Source organism: Melospiza melodia, chromosome 8 (genome assembly GCF_035770615.1).
Source record: "Melospiza melodia melodia isolate bMelMel2 chromosome 8, bMelMel2.pri, whole genome shotgun sequence".
Classification (NCBI taxonomy): domain Eukaryota; kingdom Metazoa; phylum Chordata; class Aves; order Passeriformes; family Passerellidae; genus Melospiza; species Melospiza melodia.
Window position 1 is genome coordinate 3,775,001 of NC_086201.1, and position 21,714 is coordinate 3,796,714.

The 21,714-nt window shown below is 41.7% G+C and overlaps 1 protein-coding gene across 15 annotated transcripts in view; it reads left to right on the forward strand.

The window, feature by feature from the left end:
- The window catches only part of GTDC1 (glycosyltransferase like domain containing 1), a 180,236-nt gene extending 158,630 nt beyond the window's left edge, over positions 1-21,606 (forward strand). For 5 of the 15 annotated variants that reach the window (XM_063161560.1, XM_063161559.1, XM_063161558.1 and 2 more), the window contains 3 exons: positions 2,315-2,385; positions 3,094-3,185; positions 12,548-14,767. In XM_063161560.1, the coding sequence (XP_063017630.1) occupies positions 2,315-2,385; positions 3,094-3,185; positions 12,548-12,670 (286 nt within the window). In that variant the 3' untranslated portion in view covers positions 12,671-14,767. The other 10 variants (XM_063161563.1, XM_063161568.1, XM_063161561.1 and 7 more) reach the window with 9 other exon arrangements.
- The last annotated feature ends 108 nt before the right edge of the window (positions 21,607-21,714 follow it).

The following is a 21,714-nucleotide window of genomic DNA, read 5'->3' on the forward strand; positions in this document are numbered from 1 at the left end:
ATTATTGCTAGATAATGCGACTGAGAGCCTTAGCAGGCCCTCCAGAAAAGTAATTCAGCCAAGCAAAATTATCAGCTAATTATATTTAGAATCAAAAGCCCAACAACTATTTGCAGATAAATTGTATGAATTGAAGTGAATAGACCTGAATATTAAGATTCATAGATTTAGCAGATGATTTGTTAATTGGAATAAAAAGACCATTTACTAGCCATTTTAACAATAGATCAATCGTAACTCTTATTTATTATTTAACTAGCAGTGCTTAAGGATTGAAATGAAGAGTAATTGTATTATTGTTATGATATGATACTTTTCTGGGAGAGGACAGAAATGCATGGAAATTAAAGGATTCCTTGAGCATCCTCACACCAAAGTCTGTGTCAGTGTGAGCTCTGCCCAGTTTGATTTGATCTTTAGATCTTGACAAATGGAAGATGTAAGGTTTGTAGTAAAGCTTACTACTTGTAGTAGGGACTGGTCAGAAAAATACACCCAAACTTTGGTGCAGAAAGGACTATGCAAATGAGATCATTTGCAAATGAAAGAATTCCAAATTTTTAACTTTCATCCAGCAAACCACGGAGGCATTAAATTCTGATTTTACTAATTCATGATCCTGGTAGAGGTTTTTTGAAAGGGGAAATTTCATACTCAAACGATGACTCAGATCCCATCTTGGCCTGCAGTTTTGTTTTAGGGAGCTGTTCTTTTTTTTTTTTTTTCCCATGCAGACGATATGATTAAAAAGCAAATATTTTAACATAACTTAGTGATCTGAGCTATTACTGAAATGTCCACAGTTTCACTCTTTTTTTTTTTCCTCCTAGATTAAAGAAAACTTTAAAAATCTATTTGCTTTGACATATGACACAATATTTAAGAACTCAAATCATCAATTAAATCACACATCAGAAACATTTCCCTTTCGTAAAAAATATAGTGCTAGACGATGTACACTTTGAAATTGTTGTTAATGTTTAAAATGCAATCTGAAGTGCATATGTTATTTAAAAAAAAAACATAAATTACAAATTTTAAAAGTTTATGAAAAAAAAAACAGCAGTCATTTCTTTGCAAAAGCATTTGCAGAGAAATGTGTCTTTGGGGTTTGTGGATATGCATAGTTTTCTAGCATGAAAGCTGAATATGTTATTCTTTATTTTTTTTTTCCTGTTTAAAATTGAGTAGATCTAAAGGAAACAGAGTCCTTTCAGGGTACCTGTAATGAAGTACCAAACCTGATATTCGCATGGAGGTAGCAAAAGCCTCTGGGTTGTCACTGAAAATAGAAAAGGTGAACGTTGACAAGATTTCAGATTTTTTTTTTTATTCTGGGGAATGAGGGAAACTGAAGTTAAAAATAAAGCCCTCGTATGGTCAACATGTTGGAGGAAATTCAAAGCCTCTCATAAAATAAACATATTTTAAGAAGTGTTTTGAATTTCACTGTGTAATTTCTGGCCAACAGAAATTACGGTTGTATCTTTGGAGGGACGTTGTGTCAGATCAGTGGTCATTATGTGAAACAAATAAACTGCAACCTGGATGCCTTTAACCCATTCAGCTGTCAAAACCTGAACTCCAAGGGGGACAGCTCTGCTACTGGAAAACTTTGCGCCAATTCCAAAATATTTGGGTTTGATGTTTGGGAGATACGTGAAATGTTCCTTGGGAGCAAAAAGCAAGTACAAAGCTTCGCGCGCTTTGGCAAAGGGATTCCATCAGCGGTTATTAAAAAATACAACAATTTATGTCCCGAAAAATAAAGGAAATTATCCAAAGCATGTGAATAAGCTGAAATATCCCAGCCTGGAGCACGCTGCAAGTTGTTCCTGGGTTATATTTAGCTGTAACCTTTGGAGTCTGGAAGTCTGAGGGGAATATCTGCTGTGCCAGGTGAGGGTGGTGTGCGTGTCTGCAACACACCCTGGTGCAGCCAACGTGCCCCTTGTTTTCCAGCAGCATTATTAAGCAAAGCCGTCCATACTTCACCATGTTGTTACATGTGTCTGTCTGCTGATTATAAAATGTGTTAAACAGTATTTAAAAAACAAAAAAATGCAGAGCTGCGCTTTGATTTATTCAGCGAACAAAACATATGCTCGCTGTTCTGTTCTATGTAATTCATATGATCAATAAAATTTTCTTTAAAAAGAGCAACTTTGGCATTTAGAAGGATTATGCTGCTGAAGGAAAAAAAAAAAATGTTTCCCTCTTGCTGCATGCAGGCAACCTCAAGGCTCTTGCACGGAAATAATTTTTTTGGCTGACTAATGTCTATTTTTGTGTATTTGTGATTTCTAATTCTCAGGATCGAGGCTGTGTATTGTGGCTGTTACCCGCTGTGTCCCAAAGCCTTGGTGTACCCAGAGATATTCCCAGGTAGCTGCTTTGTTGCCTATTCCTTCTGCTGAAACGTAATAACGTGATTCCTGCTAAAACCCAAAGTTTGGGAATAAACTTGAGTGAAAGCAATTGTTTATTTGGCAAGCCAACATGTTAGTGTTAAGGCAAATTTTATGTGTTTTAATACATTAGACGAAGTTTATATTTGCCATCTGTTCTTTTAAGATAACAAAAAAGCAAGTTTTGAAATAGCATTCTTCATTGTTAGCATACACATACCGTAATGATAGATTTTTGTTAGAAGGTCACTGATGCTGCAATGGTTTGCAGATTTTTTTTTTGATACAGAGAAGAGGGAAAAAAAAAAAACCAGGCCTGAAAATCACACCAAATTATTTAAACAATTTAATACTTAATAGTATGCAACTGCAGTACAGGATACACACTAATGTAGTACCAGTTCTTCGAAAAATCTCATCACTAAATGTATCACATATGCATTGTGTTACATTAGAATAATGTATTTTAATCACCCAAAGGAGATGTCTAAACAGCACAACTACACAGTCTTATTTAGCATTAAACATCCTTGTGAGCTGAGGTAACCTTATAAAATCATGCTTAAATAATGTAAAACACGAGGCGGCACAGAGCAATATGCATTTTTAATTAGTAAAGTGACTAATATCGAGTGTGTGCTTTGAGGTTTTTGTTTCATTAAAAATGTATCTGTTTTTCCTGCAGCTGAATATCTGTATTCTACACCTGAACAGCTTTTTAAAAGGCTTCAGAATTTCTGCAAGAGACCAGATATTGTAAGGAGACATCTCTATAAGGTAGTTGTTTGGAATAGTTTTAGATGATATAATGCCATATTGAAGTACAAAGGGGAAAAAAAACCCCTTAAAAAAAACAACATTTAATTAACATACTAATGTTTAAAGGAAACATGCTAGAGAGGGATATTAGTCGTTACACTAACAAGGATTAATTAAACTAGATGCCAGTTGTATTAACCTAGGTCTTATGAAATACGTGCACTTAATGCATGCTACATGTTTTTTTTAATTTACTGTTTTCTAAAATGACTGTCCTTTACATTTGGACCCAAGAGGCTTATAAAAATGAACCTGGATTAATGAAACTCATTAGTTTAAAAGGAAAATAAAAGAAAGATCCTACAATTATACTAATGAGGATAAGCCTACCTTCCTATCCTAATTTAATCTTCGAAAAATGCAGCTGACAGGTATCAGGTAAGATTTCTTTGGCTTCTGGAATGATTTGAGTGATTTTCATAATCACAATTATTTTAATTCTTTGCTTTATAAGGTGTGTGGAGCATTAAAGTTTATTGGCAGCATAATTTACTGGTATTTATCATGTCCCCTTTTTTGCAGTTATTTCTGCAGAGAAAGTCCAGGTTCAGTGGCAAACTCTCCATTCAGGTTTTGCTCAAGTGTTCAATGCTAGGCCGACTTTCATGGTTTTAAATGGTGTATTTACACTGATGGGAGTCGTGCTTTTCTTTTTTTTTTTTTTAATTTGAATGTAGATGAAGCACTAAATTTTACATTATTCCAGTGAAGAGCTGTTAGTACACGATGCTGCTTTCAGAAGAATAACTGCAGCTTTTTGCACGCTGCTTCGCACATTTACAGCGGTTTTTGACTTTCACTGTCCTGGCTCTGCCGTGGGCAGCTTGGAGGTTGGATACACATCACCCCTGCACCACAGAGGTGTTTCAGCTCGTGAAAACCCCTGAACCCAGCTGAAAGTCCTTAAAGGCTTGGGGGTGCATGGAAATACTCCTCGTGTTAACCCGTGCGACACGAACGCGGTTCTCGGAGCGCTCCTTCCTCCGTCCAGCCTCACTGTTAATGAGCAGGCCGAGTAATCTCCTCCTTAATTTGGAGTCTCCTGCTGCCAACAGACCCAACCTCATGCCTCCACCTCCCTCCCTCCCTCTGGGGACCAGAAATTGTTGGGTCTTGCTGTGTCTCGTCTGCCTCTCTCCCCCTTCCTGCACACACATAGCAAGAGCAGCGAGGGCTTAGCCCACGCCTTGACTTTTTTTGTGACCTAAAAATAGGCATTTACATAATGATACATCAAAGATGATGTTGTTTCTGCAGGAAACAGTTAAACCTCAAGGAAAAAAAAAAAAAAAAAAAAAAAAAAGGAGAGAGAACCAAAAATGCAATTTAACACCCAATTTCAAGCTCATTATCTTTCATTGTCTATTAACTTGGCAATGGTTCAGAAGGTAGCTCATAATAGTTTAAAATGCTGACTGAACACTTCCAGTGTTCAGCGTTACTTCTTGAGTCAATAGTATCGTAGAGTTAGGCATGGGGGCTTCAAAGGGAAAGCAGTCCTTAAATGTTTACCTTGGCATTTCCCAATGCTTCAAGCTCAGTTAATGGTTGCATTCACATGGATCTTCTCCCACATGGATCCCAGCTCGTGAACACAGAGCCAAGGAATGCAAAAAATACTGATATAAAATAGTACAGGTTGAAAATGTGTGCACAAGCCCTGTAGGCAAAATGCTGATTTGCTTGAAGTTGTTTTTATATTTTTTTAAGAATTCCTTGGGATGATTAGTAGGCAGAAGCTGAAGGAGTTTATCCTGCCTCTCATGCATGGGGTTTGCAGATCTTCTGAGTGTCAGAGCTTAACCTCTTCAACAGGTAGCAATGGAGCTGAGTGAGGGATTGTTTTAAAATGAGGAAAGCAGAGCCTAATCCAGCACCTGTGAGCACCAGAGGAAATATCCCTGTTGTCTTTAACAAGCTTTGGATCAGCCCAGAGAATGCTGTTAGAGTTGTCCTTTTGTGCCTACACCCACGTAGACCTAGTCTTCCTTCACTGTGGACCATCCACAAAAGCTCCTGGGAAATGCTGGCTCAGAGCTGTGCTGTTAAGGTCATTGCAGCTGGAGTGATGCTGCTTTCTAAGGAAGCTGAACTGAGTGAAATCCTGAAGGCTGCTCAGCACTTGGACAGTATTTTCACTTTTTTCCAGATAACTATAATACTATCTCTGCATTAATGGGCAAGAAAAGAAATCCCAGCACAAGAGTCAGTGTTAACCAGCTCCTTGTCTTTCAGAAACCATCCTGCCATACTTTCTGCATTGAGTTTATCAAGTATCTGTGGCATTTTCCAACTAGAAATGCTTAAAAAGCAAACAGTGCTTTTCTCTGCTATTTGGGGATTCTGCTCCACAAGTTGGGAAGTAATCACCTTGGCTTATCCTTTTACATATTGTTGGGATTTCATAACTCAGGATATCTATAATAATTAGACAGTGGCTAATTAAACAGGCAGTTTATTCCTTCAGATGTCCTCAATGCTTGTGCTAACAAAATTAGTGGCAGAAAGGAGATAAATGGCAGCAGGGCAGTGGGCTTAGGGGCTGGACATAGGGAACATCCCTGTGAAAATGCACAGACCAAGGCATTAAACTGTAGTAGCTTAACTCCACAGAGCAGATTCCTGCTGGCAGACTTTTAAAAATGTCCATAATGTAAGCACCTATGAAAACCTTTCCAGATGATGTATTGCTCACCCTGAGTATTCACACAGCACTCAGGGCTGGCTCATCTGCATTTCAGCCTTGCCTTCTGCCAGTTATTAGCAGAAGACTGAGATGAGAGGGAAGCAAATCTCATTTGTTATCAATTATTTGTTCTGTTCCAGTTTCATGGAATCAAACTCTAGTTCTGGGTGGTTTTGGTTGCCAAGGTAAGCAGAGGAATGAAGCAAGTGACAACAACAGGGCATTAGTCAGGGCACACCACAGGACCTGTTAGTGCCCTATCTAGTAGATTTAAAGTTAAAATGAATAAAATAAAATAGGGCAAAACATTTGTTTCTGCATTATTTTCTTAAAGTTTACCTTTTAGTTTCCTCACTTGAGTTTCTTAATTTAAAACAGCATGTATAAAGAGTATACAGTGGAAAGGGACAAGAAGAGTTGCCAAAAGCCAGGCATGGAAGGAGCTGACAACTTTAAATAATCTCTCCCAGCCCTCCCAGCTGAATGAGTGCTGGTTGACATGCTGTCAGCTTCAGTTCCTACAGAAAAATCCTACTCTCACTCATGCTTGTTTAATGGAGAAAAGAATTTGGCCCACTTTCTGACATTCATCTTCTCATTTCCATCACACTACAGAAGCTCACCTGCCTATGAAAAGACACATGGCGTGATTTTTTTTCTTTCTGACACCACTGTAGAAGGAAGTCTGCTGAATTCAAAGGGATTAAACTGCTGTAAAATCAAATTAAGGTCCCAGTTAGACCATAGACATCTGAATTGTTTCCAGTCTCAGGATTTGGCTCTATAGGGCAGTTCTAACAAAACTTTTTTTTCTTTCTTTTTCTTTCCTTTTATTTTTTCTCTGATTTCAGATAAAGCAGTATCTTGAGTATTTCAGGGAAATGTGTAGAAGGGGAAAGCTGCTCCTGGTCCAACTTTCATGTTTAGGCAAAGCTAGGGAAGCAGCAGGAGGCACTCTCAGTGCAATATGCAGGGCATTGGGCTCGTGAGCATGCAGGGGAGCCTGATGCCAGATGTCCCATCAGTTACTCAGCCTGTTGCTCACAGTTCCTGTACAGGCCATGTGAGAGCCAAGGATGGTGCCTCTGCCTTTATCTTTACCCAATCCCCAGCAAAACTCCACTGGAAATTCATTTTTCCATAAGCAGCCTGGTCTGGTGGAAGGTGTCCATGCCCATGGCAGGGGCTTGGAACGAGGTGGTCTTTAAGGGCCTTTCCAACCCAAACCATTCCATGATTCTACGATTTGTTTATGATGATGTTTAAATAATTTCCTTAATTAGCTCAGGTTTTCCCCACCTTCAGTTGTGTTGAGTGTCTTCTTGTTCTGGAGTTGAGCAGGAGCTTCCCATCCATCTTTATTGTGCCATCCATTATTTTATAAACATTTGTCAAACATTTATAGTATCCCAGTCCTTTCAGTCTCTCCTTGTGAATGTTATTCCATGTTTATATTCTAATCTCTCATCATTCAAGCATCGTTCTGATGCTTGAGAGCTGTTTTTGTCCCTGGTGTGATCATTGCTTTAGAGAATTCTGGGCCATGCCATCAGTTTATGTGATGTGTAGTACTCTGATAATTCCCAACCTGTTCCTTATGGAGCCAATCCTACTGTTTACTTTTTAATGGTGAATGTATATTGAGCAGATGTTTGCTTACAGTGTTCTCCAGATCTTTTGTCCCGGGCTGATAAAGTTAATTCAGAGCTTTATAGGGTATGCAAATAGTGCAAGTATTTCCATCCATCCTTCTGGCTTTCTGTTCACTAGCAGAGCACGTTTGTAGAGTTAAAAAAGAAGGAATTGAATTTCTGCTTTTACCTGGCTAGCATTAGGTGCAGGTCAGAAGGAGGTTAGAAACACAAATGAGAAATTTGGATTTGTCTCTTGAGCTGCTCGGTTTCCCGTGAACGTGATTTAAAATGGTTTCAGAGGTGGGTTAGATCTGCTCCTCAGAGTCTGTGGGGGAAGCTTACAGGAACTCTGGATTGCAGAGCTCTCTGTCCATGCTCTCCCATCTCTGTTCCAGTGCTTAGGCGTGTGATCCTAAGGAAAATATGTAAAGATCCTAAGGAAAATATGTAAAGCATAAGGATTTTTTTATGTGAAATAAAACTTCATTACATATTTGGAGCACAGAATCACAGACTAGTCAAGGAAGGTGCCTCTGGAGGTCACAAGCCCAACCTCTGCTCAAAGCAGGGCCAGTTTCAAAGTAGGATCTGACTTCAAATTTGGATTAAGTTGCTCAGGATCACATCCAGGTTAGACTCAAGTCTTCACACTTTCCATTCCCTGTGTGTGGCTGATACAGTGAAGCCCCTGTCTGGCTTAGGAGTTTGCACAGGTGGGAAGGTGCTGGGCTGTGGGACACAATTTAAGCATTTTGGGTGAAACTTAGATGTTCAAGTAACCGTGGTAGAGGGAGGCCAGCCTGGCTAACATGGATCTTCACTGTGGAAGAAGTGAGATGGAAGGAAAGGTGTTGGAGTTGCCTAATTTTGGGATCCAGCTGTAGATAAATGGATATATGTGCAGATATATGTGTGTGTAGGTGGCCTGCACCTGATCTCTCTGGGCTTGTCTTGCTCCTGGCTCTTTGAGGTAAAAATCCAGGAGATTCCAGCTCTCTGAAAATCACAGAATCATGGAAATATTTAGGTTGGGAAAGACCTTTAAGATTATTGTGTCCAACCATTGATCCAACATTTCCATGATCACCATGTCCCCAAATATTGGTCTGTCGCTCACAGCAGTTGGCTGCACTTGCAGAGTAGGACTCAAGCAGTTATGGGGGCAATTTTCACCATAAACACCAGGACTTGGAACTTTTCATCCTGACAGTATTAGAGAGCTTCCAGGGGAGTTTTAGAGAGCAAATGAAAACTGGCAGATAAGCCACAGCCACTTCAAAACAGTAGATGGAGAAATGGGTCAAAGGAAATAGGAGGAAAAGTTGCAAAAAGCATGAAAACTTTTTTTTTTCTTTCCAGTACAGTTTATTCAAATTACCTTGGGGAAAAAAGCAGGAAACTGTTTTCCCACTGCTACAGTCACTCAGTGTGTTCTGAGCCATCCTATGCAAGGTACTGCATAGATTTGCATTGAAAATTTGATGTTTTTTGTTTAAAGACAGCAAGAATGAGGTGAGTTTTTGAAGGCAAATATAAGAAACTGCAGAACAGACCAGTTTGGTCAGAGAAATACTGTTACTCTGCTGAGGTGTGTTAAATAGCTTGGGCCTCACAGTGCACCCAATTCATGTAAAGCAATGGTGAGTTTTGATGCTGGTCTCCAAAAGTGCTTGGAGTTTGGAAGCTGAACTCCAAAAATAATTGCTGCAAACTATTTTTCCACCTTGATTCTTCCTCCTTGCTCACTTGCAGAGTGAAGGAGCTGGATCACAGAGTAGATCTGACCCAATACAAATTGTCTCTGTAAATCATTCCAGTCTTGCCTGCCGAATCTCAGATTATGGAAAATGAATCTGTAAATCTTAATTTTGTTAGGGAAATTTTTTAAAAAGTGCAAAAAATCTACACTAAAATCAATACTGTGTGCTTGAACTGGAGCTGTCCTGAAAGAGCCATCTGAATGGATGAAGACTCCTTATTAAATTCTAAAGGTTAGCTATGAAGTCTAATGATGGCAGAGTAGATATTAAGTGCTTCAGTTCTGATCTTAGGACACTAGAGCCAAGTTGATTATTTAATGAAAAATACTGTTCTGCTACTGACATTATGCTGTTTGTTCTTTAGAAGATGCTGCTTTATGTGAAAACTTTGCTTCTTTGGATCCCCACATATTTAGGAACTGTTGATGGCAAGGCAGTGATGGAATTTTATTCCTTGAAAAAATGAATTTCCAGGTCTTTGCATGGTTATGCAAAGATGGTTATACTCCTCAAAAAAAAAAAAAAAAAAAAAAAAAAAGATTATTCCCAAGTAAAGCCCAGAGTAATGATGGTCTAGCAGAGCCAGGCCCTGCTCCTCCTGGCTCGTGGTTCTGCCAGGTCTGAGGGTGAGGGGCACATTAGTCCCTGAGGGTGTTCAGTCCTTGATGTGTCCATAGACCACCAGAAAAGCAGAGGGAGCAAATAACCTGGGCCTCATGACCATCTTACCTGTCTTTAAATAAAAACCCCTGAATTTACCCTGTTTTTAAATAACACCACATAAGTGTTCTTTGACCAAGTGGCTTGCAGCCCTCCTGAAATCCTTGCTGCATTTTGTGTCCCAGGCTCTAACAGGGCTCCGTGTGCTTCTCTCTTGTGCTTCCTCGCAGGGCGAGACGGCCGGGTTTTCTTGGGCAGCGCTCGGCAGTAAATTCAGGTCTCTGCTCGCAGCAGAACCGAGGGAAGATTTGTGACAGATGGGGCTAAGTCACAAACTTGCAGCCTCAGGCAGAATTGTGGAAGTTTCCAGAGTGTGCCCATATTTACCTGATCAGAGAGAAAAGAAAATCTGCAGAGGAAGCCGAGCCTGGCTGCTTGTCATAGCTGACACAGAGCCATCTGCCACAAACCTGTGGCGGCTTCAGATCTCCAATCCCTGCCACCACCCCAGCTCAAATTAAATACAGATTCTTAGAGACGTTATGATGGTTACACATGTCCTCGGCATCACATGCAGGAGACTGTTCAAAAAAAATATGTGGCCTGTTGTGTAACCGCACTCATGTATCCCATATGTGGTGCCACATTGAATTTCCGGTTGAATCTGTTTTTATCCTTTGTACTGGATGACATGGTGCCTGAATTCTTTCTTTTCGCCGACACGATGGCAGCCAAGCTGCAGCTTCAAACGCTCACACTTGGCTGAGTTTCTACCTAGGTTGCCAGGTTATCATTGGAGCCTTATTGTGTCCTCAAAGGGCCACAGGGCCTGAAAGGAGGATTCGAATGCTGCCGGGCTAATTGGGCAGCCATCTCCGGGTTGTTGGGAGGCAAAGGGCTGCTTGAGCACTTCTCTCTCTTTTTTTCCTCTTCTTTTTTTTTTTTTTTTATTGCAAATTAATGACTCTCTGGCAAAGGGGTTTTTAAGTGAAGGTATTAATAAGGGGTCTGGCAGGTAATCCCATGATTCGTGGAGTTACATTTGCATTTAATTAATCTTAAAGAAAGCTGAAAGATAAACAGCTGTAATTCAAACTAGCATGGGAAATATGCTACGTGGTGCCATCTATCCGATAAAATGAAAGCTGAGACACTTGTTTTATTTCTCTCAAGGATGGAGAACAAACAGATAACAATCAAAATACTTCCAATAAAAACCAGTAGTTTAAATGTAATGGTAGTTCATCAAGAATCTTTGCATCCAGTTGCAAATACAGTCTTTTAAAGATAAATCACTTATGATTCCAGCAGTCAAGCCGCAATATTTGTTGATGTAAAATGTTTTGAAGATGTAGATTGTACAATAAATTTTTAATAAAGTGCCCACTGCAATTTTTAATTAGCATATCTCATTCATGTATAAGTGTGTACATCTATCTGTATGTTTATCACCGTGCATATCCTTGTGTCAGAGTCAATGAATGCAATTGTGTCTTTATCTGATGAAGTAGAATTTGGTTTGCAAGCGATAATAAAACCTTATGGCAATTCCAAGATTTTCATCTCTGCTCTGGGAAGAAGCAGGAAGAGGACTCTGGGTAAGGTGTCATGATGTGAAGGCTGGTAAGGCTTGTCTTTGCAGACAGCTGTGGTCTCAGCTTCCCTTGGATCAGGCAGGGCAGCCCCTCTCCCTGAAAGGGGTGAAAGGTACAGGCTGGTCCCCCTCCCCACGAGTGTCTTTGTGACTTTTGGCACCATCAGGAAGCTGAAATGTCATTTTTCAGAGTAAGAGAGAGCATGTGTTACTTCTTGTTCAAATTACCCCGTAAAACAATCAGAAGCAACCCAGGCAGACCCAGTGGAGAGTGTTTGGTTGTTCTGCTAGCACTGCAGAATTGTAATTTTGCAGTTATCATCTCTCTGTATGCGGGTTCCTCCTCCTTTCTGCTCAGCCAAAGCCCAGCTTGGCTTTAGGCATGGCTTGTGGTTGGGTGGACATGGTCTTCCCAAGAGTGTAGGTTTGGTGTTAATCCTTGGAAGACCTAAGGATGCCTTGCACTCCTACCAGAGTGTGTCGTAGATGTTCACCAATGTCATCACACCTTGCACCATCCAATTGGAATATTTTTTGGCTTGGCTGCTGGGGAAACTGAGGCATGGTGCAGTTGTAGCAAACTGCCTCAAGTATCACAGTGAGTCACTCTCCAAACCAATAAAAGGGAAAGAGGAGATGCTGTAATGCTGCACTTGGGCTTGTGGTGAGCAGACTCAGAACATCAAAGCTGTGTGGTTTGCACTCAAAGGCTCCTGCTGTCCTCAGGGCACACCCTCATCAGCCCCACCAGCAGAGGAGGTCTCACCCAGCTCCTTGGTGAGGTGCAGCTCTGCCCTTACTGACAGTGGCTCTTCAACCATGCCCAGCTCTGTCTGCTGAGCAAGGCTTCGTCTTGGTGGAAATTTTTTCCCTTCTTATGAACCCTTGCAAGTAACGTTTTATAATAGAAACTCTGTGAGGAGTTTAATTGCAGGGTAATAAATAGCAATGCTGTGTAATCTCCTGATGTTTCTTTACATTCTTAGCAAAGATGTGCAGCTGCTCTGGAGCAAGGATCCTTGGAAGTGTTCAAGGCTGAATCGGACAGGGCTTGGAGCAGCTTGGTCTGGTGGAAGTTGTCTCTTCTTATGGTGAGGAATTGGAACTAGATGGGCTTAAAGATGGGCTTAAAGATCTCTTCTAACCCAAACCATTCTGATTCTGTGTCCTTACCACATCACAGGATGTGTCAGGGGCCACCCTGGCCTGTTTGAGGTCCGCAGTCAGGAGAGTGATCTAGGGCTGCCAGGTAGCCAGAGGTGATGCTTGCAGGGTTTCCAGGTAGTCAGAGGTGATGTTTCCCCAGAGAGTGTCCCTTCAGCACTGCAGACTGAAACAATCTGCGGAGTTTTGCCTCTCAGTTTCAGCAGGGGAAACGAGAGTGTCACCCCGTGCTGCTTCATTTCAGTCCCTCGCTTCAGAAGGTCAGGGGACAAACTGGGATCTCGGTCCTGTTGTTCCTACACGCATGAGTAAGTGGTGAGTGCAGACACCTAATCCTGTGAGTAGGGCAAGAGAATTGAACCTTGACTTACTTTCATTTTTATTGATGTTTCACCTGCACTGACACAGCGGCGCCAGGGCTTTGAGACAGGTTTCAGTGCAGAGTCAGAGCTGGGTTTCCCCGACTCTGTGCCAGCCTCACCCTGACCAGACAGCTCCTCCTGCACCAGCAACAGGCCAGGCACCTAATCCTGCAATCCTTTTGTCCTAGCGTTTGAGATCACAGGGAACACAGGTTTATTCCACACGAGAATTGTCTTTTCCCTTATAATAGAGAGGAAAATCCTAAAACAGTTAGGGAATTCTGTAGCAAAGCGTTTCCAGCATTCCTAGCCCCGCTCTGGTGCTGCAGGCACAGCAAGGAGCTGTGGCACCGACCAGCTTCCACCCCTGTTTGCAGCACTGAGACCTCAGCTCAAAGCTGTTCTGAATTAGGTGGTTAGATTTTTCTAATTGCGTTTTTAAAGACCGAGCCAGCAGTTCATTAGAAATCACGGAGCGAATTCTGCTTCTCTATTACACCAATATAAATCTTGAATGAATTTATATCAGGATAACTGGGAGGGTAGAATGTACCTCCCATCTTGTTCCTCAGATTATTAAAAGTTAAAGGGCCTTGAAAATTAAATTCACCTTTCCCTGTTCAAGCTGTTTACTCTGTTTTTTATTCCAGAAAGGACAGTTGAAAATAATTAACCAACCTCCTTTCTGCTTATAGGCACTTTTAAGTTGGATTCTCATGTACTAGCCCAAGACTAGTTTGTGTGGAAAAGACCAGAGGGCATTTTCTTTCAAACAAATTGTTTTCATGGGAATAATTTCCCAGAGAATTATATTAAAACCTTTCTGTGAATCCTTGATTTTTGAAAAAAAAAATAAAATAAATTCCTCTTACATATCCTTGATTTGGAGGACTTGGCAGTGTATTTGCAGATATAAATGAGCACCTTAATGAAAGTCCTTCAGGATTTTACCTTCACCTTATTTAACCAAAATATTTCTTAGTGAGGAAAGGAAAATCTTGCAGGAAAATTTTGCAGGAAAATTTTGCCTTTGAGTTACCAACCCTTGTAAATAAGGTTTTATAATAGAAACACTGATAGAACTTTAATTACAGGGCAATAAATAGCATCGCTGCCTAATCTTGTGATATTTCTCTGGGTTCTGAGCGGCGGTTCGCAGCTGTTGCTGGAAGCTGACGCTCTCGGCGTTGGAAGTTGTTCCCGCACCCGCGGAAGCAGCGGCGGCAGCAGCGAGCGGGGGCGATCGCCAGGAAACAGGGGAGGGAATGGGGGCAATCGGGACCCTGGCACCGAATATCCCACCCGCGGAAAAGGTTTTCCCCATCCCGGCGAATGGCCGAGAGGATGGAGGTGCGGGCGAGCCAGGTTAAACGAGGCCAGTGGCGGTAAAAATCATGAATAACAATAATAATAATAATAATAATAATAATAATGAGAATTACAATAACGCGAGGGGTTTGAGCCGGGGGCGATCGCTGTCGGGGCAGCCCCGCGGTGCCCTCCGCGCATCCCGGCGCATCCCGGCGGAGCGGAGCGCGGATTCCCCGGGAAGCGGGGCACGGACGCGCCGCCCGCCGCTTGTATCACCGACATTATCGATAATAAAAATATTCCTCTGAAAATCCGCTTCTTCTGTAGCATTGCCATACGGAGACAGCGCAGAGAAAGGCTCCCCCCCTCCCCTGCCCGCCGCGGCTTTCCGCGGGTGCGGAGCGGCCGCCCGTGATGCGCAGCCTTCCCCCAGCCCTGCGCGCCTCCGGCCGCCCGTCCGCGGCTCTCCAGTAAAAACACCACCCCAAAAAACACCAAGCGAACAGAAAAAAATACCCCCGAGCCCCCGAAAAGAAATCCCGGGCAAGGAGCGCGGCGCTGGGGAGGGATGGGAGGGATGCGTGCGAGGGGCTTAACCCTTGGAGCTTTGAAGGCAAAACAAGGAAATGCGTTGGGAAGGCATGTCTGTAAACAATGATAATTAGCCTTTTCAAAAATCATAACACTGATTAAAATCTCGGATTCATTATTTATTCATCACAGAACCTCTTTGCAGACCTGGGAATAGTGATTAAAACCTAAGTGCTTCTCAATTTTGCACAGCTCGAGAGGAGCCTAAAAAGGGGTTAAAATGGAAAGGAAAAAGGAAACCAAGCAAACAGAATTCTTCTTTTAAGAACCAATACTTTCTTCTTCCCTTCCTGGCAGGAATACTCTTATTCCCCCAAATTTTGGTATTATGAAAATGTTTCTCATACTAAGTACAAGTGTTAGACTGAATCCAGTTGGTACTAAAATTGCAAACACACTTTCACTCCTAGAAAAGCCAACAGAAAGGAACTTCTTTTAACTCCATAATAGCAGGTTACAGAGTAAATGAACAACTGATGGTCAACTGGCCAATTATGGTATAAATATCCGTTGTTTACAGCGAGGTGTTAAATGAGCCTTTCGAGCACAAAGGATCAGACTGTCTAAGCTACAATTTGTGCTTCATCCCATTATGTGTCCCCGAAAAAGGCCCGTGCCGTTGTAGGTAATGTGCGCGCAGAACATATTTCTCTCTGTTGATTTTAGTTTGCTTTAATTCAATACACACTCTTGTTTACTTTTTAAAATTTAAATAAATGTCAGCATTGTATAATTTCTATGTTAACAAAGCAGTGAGCAAAATCCCTTGTATGTTTATAAAATATTATTGTTTAATTCACATAGTTTAGGAATTCCAAATGTTGAGAATAGGAAGGAGGCCAAATACCATCTGTTTATAACTATGATGCATCATCATATGTGTACTTTAAAAAAGAAGAAGAAAAAAAAAAAAAAAGCTTGGTCAATCATGCCACTGTTCTATCTGTTAGGAATATAGTGAGGATTTAAAATCTCTCTGTGCCATCCACAGGAGATTTTAGGGTGGTTTAATTCTGAGCAGGGATGTTAGAGGAGTTGCTCAGGTCTGTGTTCCTGTCAGAAGAGCTGCAGGGAACACTCACGTGCCCCAACCACTGCAAATTCAATCACTTTCTCCCCGCCTCAATATTCCCCACTTCTAGAGACCAAGGAGCAAAACCTGAGAGATTTATTTAAACCCCTTTATAGATTCTGGGGGGAGAGGGGAGGTGTGGGTGCATCTGGGGCTTCATTTGCAAGCGCTTCATACGTTTGTGTGCCCGTGTTTTTAAGGACAGAAGGAAAGCGTGAGGATTTTGTAGCCTGTCTTGCAAAACACAGGCTATAGACTATCATTCAGCTGATTCTGCAAATAGCTTAAAAGAAAAAAAAACCAAAACAACCCTCTGTCAAATGTTAGTAGTTTTAGGTCCAAGTTAAAATAGGTCCTCGTTAAAAATAATGCATTCCATACTACGGAGTGGTACGTAACGTGCATTTTAAAGAGAAGGTAGTCTGCAGGCTTAAAAACAAAGAGAGTGTCTCCAAGTTAAGTAGATAAGAAGATTTTTTTTTTCCAAACCCAAGTTAATTAGCTGGTACGTCAAGCCTCATAGATGTCTTCCTACCTTTCAAGGGCTGAAGAATCCCCAGTAAATGTACTTAAACTTCCTAGCGAGGGCCAGTGAGATGAATGCAGAGATTAGGGCGAGTATTACCGTGCCTTCTCAGTGCATCCCAGCTGCAGTTCATCCTACTATTGATAATGATGCTTGGAGTTACTGAGGTGGTTTCTGAAACTCACACATGGGGTCCTTTCCCCAAGGATGAGGAATAATAGCGGCACTCAGGTGGTACGGGGAGGGCAAGCACAGATTTGCAGTTGTCTTTGCCTGGTGCGTGGTGACTTTTCAGTCGTGCTGATTTAATAAAGGGAGAGGTACATTCAGGACAAGGGCTGTAATTCTCTGGTGCAGTGTTTGATTTCTGTTAACAAACAGGAGGGGGAAAAGAAAAAAGCACAGGTGAAAGGCAGAAATGTCTGGGCTTGTTGGAAGGCAGCCCTGGCAGAACGCTGGTGCAGTATGAAAGGTTTTGTGGCCAAACTCCCAGCAATTTCTGTAATACCACAATTTAGCATACTGTACACTGCTCTGAAATGCCTGGGACTTTGTTTTTGAACTTCTTCCTTTCTACTGTTACACTTAACTTGCAGCATCTTGAATTACTTAGCTACACCCAGATAGAAAGTTACCGTTCCTTTAGCTCTACACACTGCGCTGGGCTCTTAGTGCTAAAAACTGTCCATCAGAGTGGAAAAGCTTTCCAGCCCTTTCCTCTATATTCCCCAGCTTTTAGCATAACCTTCTGAGATGGTTTATTATCTTGAAAAACTTTAATATTTTTAATTAGGAAAAGGAAATGCCTTACACACCTCTCTTAAGTAATCTTTTTGGAGCTGGTTCCATCAGCAGGGATAATTTGCTACTGTGCCATGAGCTTAATCTGCTCACACTGACATTACAGGAGTGAGAAACAGGACAAAAGGCACCTTCTGTCACTGCAGTTTGCAAAAATATTCATAAATGTAAAATGTATACAATCCCAGCTTGAAAAAAAACCTGGTGCCAGCTCCATGCAGCCAGGCATGCATTCCTGCGTATTACTCCCTATTTTCCATGGCTATGTGATCCTGGCTTTTCCAAGCTGAGATAGCAATCAAGGGGGAGGATTGTCCAATTGTGATGTGCATACCTGTCCACGAGGAATTCTGTGGACCCTTTATGCTCATTTATCACTTGATTTTTCCACACTGGAGTAGCTTGATGAGATGCCCTGAGAGAGGCTGCTCTGAAGGTTGCTCAGTGCCATGTTCACTGCATGCTTGGTTTTGTGCTGTTCCTGGGCACTCTGGGTTGGTGCAGGGAGATGAACATTTGGAATCATGCCCCAGCACAGGTATAAATCCTTCATAAAGAGCTGTGGTTGAGGCTGAATGTCCAGGACATCCAGGTAGGAAACCACCAGTCCCTGGGTCTTGCTTCTGTGTCTGAGGTGCTTTTGTGTTCATGTGTTGTGTCAGGACTGCAAACAAAACTGCACCAGACATGAAGCACGTGGTAATTCACAAGGAGAATGTGTTCTCCTGGTCTTCACACTAACTTCTTGCATCCTTTTGGGGTCTGAACACCTCGTGCTCCCCCTTAGCAGAGGTAACTGAGGGCATTGATCGTCTCACAAGCTCCTGGGCATTAACATTTAACCATCCTACAATTTGGTTTTTAAGTGAAAGCAGGGAGATTAATAAACTTAATCTAGCGTTCACACAGATTTGAGGACAGCTGACCTCTGCCCTCTAGAGACCCAGGCTCATTTAAGGATCTGCATCTGAGAGAGCCCCCACAGTTGTCCCGTCACAGCCAGTCCTGTTCCCCGTGGGCTGCAGAGTGTCACCCTCACTGTCTGCAGCAGGAGCAGTGGTGACAAGGAATTTGCTGCTTTTATTTATGTCCCCCTCCTCTAGAAGGGTCAGTGTTAGCAAACACAGCTCCCCCCTTCAAGATAGCAGCGCTCCTGGGGATTGGAATGGTAAAAGTAAAATCTTGGTCAAAAATGAGTCAATCTTTCAATTTGTTTGCATATAGGAGAGAAAGAAAAAAAATCAGACAAAAAAAAAAAAAAAAAAAAAAAAAAGAAAAAGGGAAGCAGTAATGTCAGGTCTTTGTTTGTGGGGCAGGATTTTCCAACTCTTGGCGTTACCTTACAAAATTCCCAAACTGGGAAAGCCTTTCATGTTGAAGCATTCAGCCAGCAGAAGCGCTCCCTCAAACTGTAAAGCATTATCTGTGGATTCTGTGCACATTCCCCATCCTGCAATTCTTGGGAAAAAAAAAACCAACTTGGATAGGAGTAGTTTGTCAATGCTATTAATAGATATGTTTAATGCAGAAGTGTGCAATGTGATGAACAGCCTTGGCAGGAACCATATCCAGCCTGATTGTATTGTAATACTGTTTGATGCAGCAGTGTGTTTGATCAGTTACAAGTGATGAGTATCATATCACATCAAACAATTTAATACAGTCTCATTGTATGGAATTATGGCTGCTGTCAATCAGCATGTGGCCTATTCCTCACAGATCTGTCTTTGGGAGCTGGAATACAGTGGTAGCTTCATATGCATTAATAAATAAAGTGCTGCTGAAATTCCATACAGACCTGTTGAGGTCTTTGTTTCTCTTTCATAGCCTCTTTATTTTTTGTTTCATTTTCATGATCTTTTGTCATCCTCTTCTTTTTGAATGCTGTGTGGAGGTGAATTCACCTGGTCAACAGGACCCAGGGTGGGGCTGGCATGCTTTGAAGAATGCTTGGAAAGCATCTAGCAAATATATATATATATATATGAGAGTTGTAAATTTTGTTTTTCTGTGAATAGCAGCCTGAGTATAAATCCACTGAACTTGTTTTCAGCTGAAGCTTCACAGAGTCTCTTTTCTTGGCTTCCTCAGGGGGAGGAGAGGCTATCTATTAAAAATGCATATGTTTTGTCTTACTGCTTGGCACACCTCACTTGATAACCCCCTACTTTGGTTTGGGGATGGCACTCTTTGAACTTAAAGTCTCTTCCTTAGGACTGATATATTCAAGGTGCTGGAGGGGAAGCCTCTGTCAGATGAAAGACATGTATGTAAATAACGGTGTAGAGGTGGGGTTTAAGGCATCACCCATTTTCCTATCAGTTTCAGACATATGCTGCTCTGCTGCTGGCTTGCCTTGCTCTCCACTCCCTAACACAGAGCATGGTTTTTAATGAAGTCATACTCTGCTGCCTACAAATATGGGGTCATGCTACACTTGTACAGGAGTGGTGATTTCAGTAATGTTGCTTATTGTGGTCAAAGAGGGCAGAAGATTGCCCTTTTTTTTTTTGCATGGTGTGGCTCTGGGGTTTTGGAGCCTGCACAGACAAATTGATTGCGTTGCAGTAGGGCCACACATTCAGAGAATGGAGGTGTCACGCTGGAAAGCCAAATTTCAGCAGCTGATTAATCAATGTAATGACTGTAAGTTTTCCCACCTTTTGCTACTGTCTCAGCCTGCAGATCTAAATAAGACTGGTGCCTAAAAGGGAAACCTCAGAAGAAATTTTTGTAGAAGCTAAAGGAAGGGTTTTGGCTTAATAAATGGCATGTTTCCTTCTACATCAAAAATTATCCTTGGGGGTAAAACGAGGCCTGGTGAGAGATAGGGACAGGGATGAAGATAGCTGCATTTAAGGGATGTTTCTGATTGAGGTGGTGGCTGAGTTAGAGCTCACCTCGGGTGCAGCCTGAGGGGTGCAGCCTGGCTTTCCCTGGCACAGATTTCCCAGCAAAACTGCACTGATGGATCAGAGGGAGCAGCCAGGGCTGTGGCATGGTCAGGAGGAAGCTTAGCATTATATAACTCCAGCAACCTAAACTCGGAGTCACCCATGTAAAGCAAATAAATAAAGACCCAGCTTGTTCCTGTAACATCATCCACCTGATAATTCCTGAGCACTGCTCAGCCAGGTATTTCCTCTGCCTCCTAATCCAAGCAAGAGAGGCAAAACCCCATACGCTCGATTTTCCATGTAGGAATATGTTGTCCTGTTACACAAATCATTACAGAATTTTATTATTTTTATGGATTATAAACTGGCCACAGTGATACCCTGCACTTGCAGATGAAGGTGATTAATTCAAACCAAAGAGCCCCACGGTGTCTGACAGCCTGGGCCTTATGATGCAAAGACAGTGAGGGTAAAACAATATTTATAAGAGTCTTTATAGCAAAATTGTTGTGTTTCAGAGCTGTCTTGTTATGTGGCTGCTAATGACACTCCAGGATCACAGAGCACCTGAAGTGGAGCGTGTCCTACCCTGGTTTATCTCATGTCTGGCATTAATTGGCCGTGGCTCCGTCTGAGACCGTGATCCAGTCAAATCCTGTAGGCCACGCAGGTCTGGGTGGTATTTAGATCAGAAAACTCATCCAAGCAAGAGGAGCATGGGTTTGCCACTAATCCACAGGAGAGCAGTACCTCCACAAGGTTATTTGTAGATTATAAGGCCAAGAAAGGACTATTTGGATCATCTGGTGTCACGTGTATAACACAAGCCATATGACTTCCCTCAATTAATTCCTGTTTGAACCAGAAAACCTCATCCTCTACTGGTCTAAAAATTGCCAGCCATGCAGAAGCCACCACAACCTTTGATATTATTAGATACGGTGTTTTCAGAGAGATTTTCTCTCCAACAAAGGGTCAAAAGGGACATTTATCTCCTGTGATTATTAGATACTTGTTGCTAGGGCAAGAATGTGACTCACAGCACTGAGACCGAGGTTCCCAAGCACCAATTTCTTTCACCTGGGTTTTTCTTGTGCTATTATCACCATCTGAAATCCTTCATTTTGCCATTTTTCTGTGGCTTCTAATGCAAAGAGCAGTTCTTTGTCAGCCACCACAGTGATTTGGTGCACAGAGTAATGGTCTACTGATGAATAGTGGTCCCTGAATGCATTTGGTGGAGTCCACCCAAAATCACCAGGAATGCCATTGCTAAAATGATAACCATACCTACAGTTAAGAGGCTTTGATTTGATGTGCATTTTAAGGGTTTTAACAAAATAAAATAAAATAAAATAAAATAAAATAAAATAAAATAAAATAAAATAAAATAAAATAAAATAAAATAAAATAAAATAAAATAAAATAA